At 42.1% G+C, this 6,003-nt stretch overlaps 1 protein-coding gene across 1 annotated transcript; it reads right to left on the reverse strand.

The window, feature by feature from the left end:
* Positions 1-456: 456 nt before the first annotated feature.
* LOC105047030 (putative pentatricopeptide repeat-containing protein At1g64310) lies at positions 457-2,257 on the reverse strand. Its single transcript, XM_010925811.4, is given in 2 exon segments — positions 457-1,421; positions 1,424-2,257. Coding segments are annotated over 2 exon segments (1,662 nt in total). The 5' UTR covers positions 2,121-2,257.
* Between the last annotated feature and the right edge of the window lie 3,746 nt (positions 2,258-6,003).

Below are 6,003 nucleotides of genomic sequence, written 5' to 3' on the forward strand. Positions count from 1 at the left end.
AGTTGATGCATATTTAAATAGTTCGAGGGTCTCCGTCACTTTGGGCATATCCCCTTACACGTTGTTGCGTTCGTCCAGTCTAGGCCAGTTGTCTATGTTTTGCTTTGAGTGTGTTGGCTTGGACATTCTTCAGTCTGAGTGGTTGGTCTGGATTAAAAATTGAAAACCAGACTTTCTCCTCTCAGTGAGGAGGAAACAGAGTTGGAAAGGACCAAAAGCCAGCCAGTAGTACAAATCTCTAATGACTTTTGCCAACTCTATCATTTGGCACCTTCTAGTATGAAGTATTTCATCTCTTGATGAATTGCATGGCAGGAAATCTCAATTTTTTTTAAAGGAAACATGTAAGAAACACTACCCTTTTTTCTCTGTTAGATGGGGATTGCAAATGCTTAACAACCCTAGTTGTTGAAATCTCCTTGAGATCTTAAAATAACAGATACCTAACATTATATGCTATATGCTACAATCTCCAATCCAACTAAGCCCAGGACTCTTCTGCAAACCTTCATTCATTATCTCATCCCTCAATTTCCTAACATCTCCCCACTTTTCCTCAGCAGCATATACGTTGGAAAGCATCACCCTGTAAGCAGCCTTGCTTGGATTTATCTCAAAGAGCCTCTGAGCTGCAATCTTCGCCAAATCCAAAGAGCCATGAACACTGCAGCCCCATAACAAAGCACCCCAGATGCCAGAATCCGGCAACATCGGCATCGTCCCTATAAGATCATAAGCCTCTTTCAACTGTCCAACCATAGCAAGCAGCCTAACCATGTACACATAATGCTCCATCTGCACCTCTAAGCCAAATTCCTCTGTCATCCTTCCAAATAACCTCCATCCATCATCCAGGAATCCAGAATGACAGCAAGCAAGGAGCACAGCTGAGAATGTAGCTCCATCAGGCTTGAATCCTTTGTCCAGCATCTCCTCGAAAACCCGAACAGCCTCGCGCCCAAGTCCATAAGATCCAAGGCATGATATTACAGTATTATATGCAACCAAATTCTTGACTGGCGTCAATTCAAATACCTGAAGACCTAATTCGACAAAACCACATTTTGCATAAGTATCAACAAGAGCACACGACACGGCAATGTCTAGCTGGATTCCATGCCGGATTGCATAACCATGAATCTCTTTGCCGGGTCCTACCCCCGAGACAGAAGCACAAGCCGACAGAACTCCGGCGATCAAGATAGCGTCCGGCCTTTCTCCCAAGCTGTTCATTTCTTTGAACAACATGAGTGCCTCCTTGCACTTGCCAACCTGTGAGAACCCAGTAATGAGAGCAGACCATGTAACCAGATCAGCCTGAGATAAACCTCTGAAGATCCGATAGCCGGAATCCAGGCAGCCGCACCTCGAATACATGCTCACAAGCACACTCCTGACATGGGAGCTCGAATCATACCTCCTTTCAAGCAAATCCCATGTATTCCCCTACCAAAGAAAAGTGAGCTCCGGTCCCAGAAACTTGAAAGCAGCCCTACCAGTGAATACCCATCCGGCCTCTCACCAGCTTCTCGCATTCTATGAAACAATTCAAGTCCCTTCTGCCAGAGTCCTTTGTAACCATACCCTGAAATCATCGAATTCCAGAGAACCAAGTCCGGCTCAGGCAATACGTCAAACAGGGAGCGAGCATCATTTACAAGGCCTAGTTTGGAGTAGGCACTGATCACGGCGCTGCTGCCTATGGGATCACAGCCTAGTCCAAAAGATATCAAGTTACCATGTACCATCTTTGCACATCTGAGATTCGAAACTTCGGAGCAGGCGCGGAGGATGCAGGCGAAGGTATGGCCGTCGGGGCTGGTACACGAACGGCGCATTTGGGCGAAGAGAGAGAAAATGCGGGAGAAATCATGGCGCCGGGCGTGGACTCGAATGATGGAATTCCAGAAGCGGACGGTCCGGTGGGGAGTTTGGTCGAAGAGGAGACGGGCGGAGAGGATGTCGTCGTGGGCTGCGTAGGAGCGGAGGAGTTTGGTGGCGAGAGGCGGGTGGGAAGAGAGGCGGGTGGTGATGAGAACGGCGTGGAGCTGCTTGGTCTCGGAAAGGGTCGGACACACAGCCAAGGAGTCGAAGATTTCCGGAAGGAATCGAGCTCGCATTCACGGTCTTTAGCGCCTGCCGCGACTGCCTTCTCTCTCTTTACATGTGTTACTGCAGGGTTCGAAATCCGGAAATAGGGTGAATAGGCTTCGATGAGATTGGACTGGAACAATACAAAAATCTTCCGACCTATAAAATCAATCAAAAAATTCAGATAGAGATCTCTGGCTCTCGATCCTTCAATATTTAAATCAGTTCGAATCTTAAGAATAAAAATAAAAAAAATAAAAAAACTAAAAAAATTAAATAAAACTAAAAAAAACTGGATAGGAGCCGAGAGTCTAGCTTAATTTTCTATTGACAGAGTTTTTTCTAATTTTCAAAAGTAGAACTTATCAATGAGGATCCCTAACCCTCTATTTATAAAAAATTGAGGAGGCCATTCCAAAATTTATTAGATGGTTAGAGAGCCACCTATAAGTGAGCTAGCATACAGCTGTGCATATGAGCTGAACATGAGATCGTGATCAGCTATGGTCTGGTTGAAGAAACCGTCATGGACGTTCGCAGAATGATTAAATATGTCACAATAATAGCTCACCTCAGTAGATGATCGGAGTGAAATAGAGATGCCATAACATTCATCCAGGATAAAAAAAGGTATCAGGATTCAAGTCGGTAGATATCTAACCTGAACATTTCTTTGTTAGCTGAGACGTCTTTCGGATAGAATACATAAAGATGTCTTTTATTTAGTTTGATAAAATACCGAGCTGAATCTACCAATAGGTAAATTGATATGCGGGATCTAACACTTTAAGATTGTTATCTCTTCGATCTCGTATGATGATATCACATGTCTAGAGGCTGGTTTAATACACCAACACTTTCTCCCACTTCTTATATCCGAGGTGATAATTTTCTGATCGGAATAGGAAATAAGAGTATCTTCATAAAGTAGATTTTCATCAATTTGAGAAGCGTTTGCCATAAAGACTAAATTTTACCAGTCATGATATCTTATTTCCAAATTAGCCTTTTCTGACCCAATTATCTACCATCTAGGAGATCTCATCTCTATGTTTGCCTCTTGATTTGGTCATTTACTGACCAAGAGATCTTATCTCCGCTCTTAAATTTCTGTCGGTTTTCACCACCAGGAGATCTTATCTCTACATGTGACTTATGGTTCGATTTCTCACTGATCAGGAGATCTTATCTCCATATCTGAATTTTCGATTGACTTTCACCTGTCAGGAGATCTTATCTTCGATCTTGAATTTTCATCGATTTTCACATGTCAGGAGATCTTATCTCCATATTTGATTTTTAGCTCGATTTTTTGCCGATCAGAAAATCTTACCTCCGTACTTGAATTTTTGGTTCAATTTTCACTGGCCAGGAGATCTTATCTCCGCTCTTGAATTTTCGTTAGTTTTCACCGGTCAGGAGATCTTATCTCTACATTTGACTTCTGGTTCAATTTTTCACCGATCAGAAGATCTTATTTTAATATTTGAATTTTCGATCTGACTTTCATCGATCAAGAGATCTTATCTCCACTATTGAATTTTTGTCGGTTTTCACTGGCTATGAGATCTTATATCTACATTTGACTTCTGGCTCGATTTTTTACAAACCAAAAGATCTTATCTCCGTATTTAAATTTTCGGTCCGACTTTCACCGATCAGGAGATCTTATCTCCGCTCTTGAATTTTCATTGATTTTCACTGACCAGGAGATCTTATCTCTAAATTAGATTTTTGGGTTGATTTTTCACCGATCAAAGATCTTATCTCTGTACTTGAATTTTCGGTCTGATTTTCACCGATCAGGAGATCTTATCTCTGTACTTGAATTTTTGATCCGATTTTCACCGATCAGGAGATCTTATCTCCATATTTTAGCTCAAAATTTTCTAAGCTGGTATCGTCGCCACCTGAAATAAATACGCCGCATCTCGAAAGTATAAAAATTAATTACTTGATTGAAAATGAAGGGACTTGACCTTTCAGAAAATGATCCACCAAATCTTTCTTCATCATTGCTTGGATGGATGATTTGAAAATATCAAATAAGAGTGCGACAACTGTCAACATCTGATTGGCTTATCAGCTTGGGCACGGATCGATCTGTCGTGACAGAATCTGGGAGGAGATGTGCCTAACCACCATCTGATCGAGCGTCAGATTAACATCAGATGTCAAAAATCGACAAGGAGATCAGTTAATCTAGACCATCGATTTGCCTATAAAATACTTTTGCCCTCTGGTCATTGTTTATTTTTGCTGTTACCGTGTGAAGGTGCTGCCGAAATATTTTCAGAAGCTTCTCAACGTTGAATGATCGTTGGAGACAACGAGAAGCTTTGCTGAAGCAGGAGGAGAGGAGCCCACTTTTCATCTCTTAGGAGAATTTCATCTGTCTCTTTTAGTATCAGTCCTCCCTCATTCGTTCTCTTTCAGCCTTGTTCTCTTTCAGTCGTAAGGTAGCTTTTCCATCTCTTTTGAGTCTTTTTGTTTTTCCCTCATATTTTTTTCCTTGAGAAACATATCCAAGAGAGGTAGAAAGGGGAAGGAGATCCTAGATGACCCACAGGTTAGGTCGACCCAACCTCTATTGGCCATAGAGGTAGGAAATCCACCTCGAGAGGACCCTGAAATCGGTTTGTTAGGTGAGAGAAGCTTGGATTACAGTGTAGAATCTTCTGTGCGTGGTCTTACGGACTATCTCAATCCAGAAACATAGGGATCTATTTTGATCGAGAAAAACTCATAACCCTTAGGGATAAATATGACATACCCGACGAATATAAGATGATAGTGCCGGATTTGGAAAGTCGGATCTCTGAACCTCCCGAGGGTTGCATAGCCTTCTATGATGAATCGGATCTCTGAACCTCTCGAGGGTTGCATAGTCTTCTATGATGAATTCCTTCGATCAGGCTGTGATTTCCATTACACCTATTTTTGTATAATATTTTTGATTTTTATAGGATCCACCCCATTTAAATAACTCCGAACGCCATTAGAATGATCATAGTATTCATCATCATGTGTAATTTCCTCCATATAGAGCTTAAAATCTCCTTATTTAGGTCTTTAGTCCTTTTAAAGAGGCATCTGAGTGAGAAAAGTTGGTGGTACTTCTCACTTGAAAAAACTGTAAATTTGGACCTAGCCTTCCCTCCTCGATTCGTGGCTGGAAAGGCCATTTTTTTTTTATCCGGACTCCTATTCTATGAGATTTTAGAACTTCTTGAGGGGTTTGGACATTAAACATAACTCTCATGATGAAATTTTCTTCGAAAATGAGGTGGCTCATTCAACCCTGATCACCACCAAAATACCTAAGTTTTCTTCTCTGATAAACGATCAGGCGTTGTTTGACATCAGTATCAGCCTGTACTCTCCTCAGGATAAGATCGGAGTATTTTACTTTTTAACTTCTTTTTTCCTTTTTTGTCTTCATTATTCTGAAATACAATGTCTAATGTAAAAATAAAGTTCAACCTGATGAAGGTAGAGGATAGGAAGAGGAAGAATCAATCGAAACCATCTGCCACTATCCCCGCATCCAAAAGAGTTAAAGGTGTGGAGCCTCTTCCTGCCCCGATGCCATTCTGATCATCATCAGCGACTCCTTCCCCGACCAACTCGGGAAGAAGTGAAACCTCTCGGTACCATAAAATTCTCTTCGAGCACTGTCATTGGAACCTCCATCTCGCCAACCCACCGTGGCGAGGAACAAGAACAATAACATCCGGCCTGCACCACCTTCCAAAGAGCTTAGGCACAAACCGACCATAATCTCTGGGGCCCCATCAAGCTCGATCGAGTTGGACACTGTGACAAGAATGTAACTCCTGGAGCGACCTCGACTAGATCGAGATCTCCTCAAATCGATAATACCGACCGTCGATCAGAGGCACGTCGGAAGAA

This window comes from Elaeis guineensis, chromosome 6 (genome assembly GCF_000442705.2).
Source record: "Elaeis guineensis isolate ETL-2024a chromosome 6, EG11, whole genome shotgun sequence".
NCBI lineage: Eukaryota > Viridiplantae > Streptophyta > Magnoliopsida > Arecales > Arecaceae > Elaeis > Elaeis guineensis.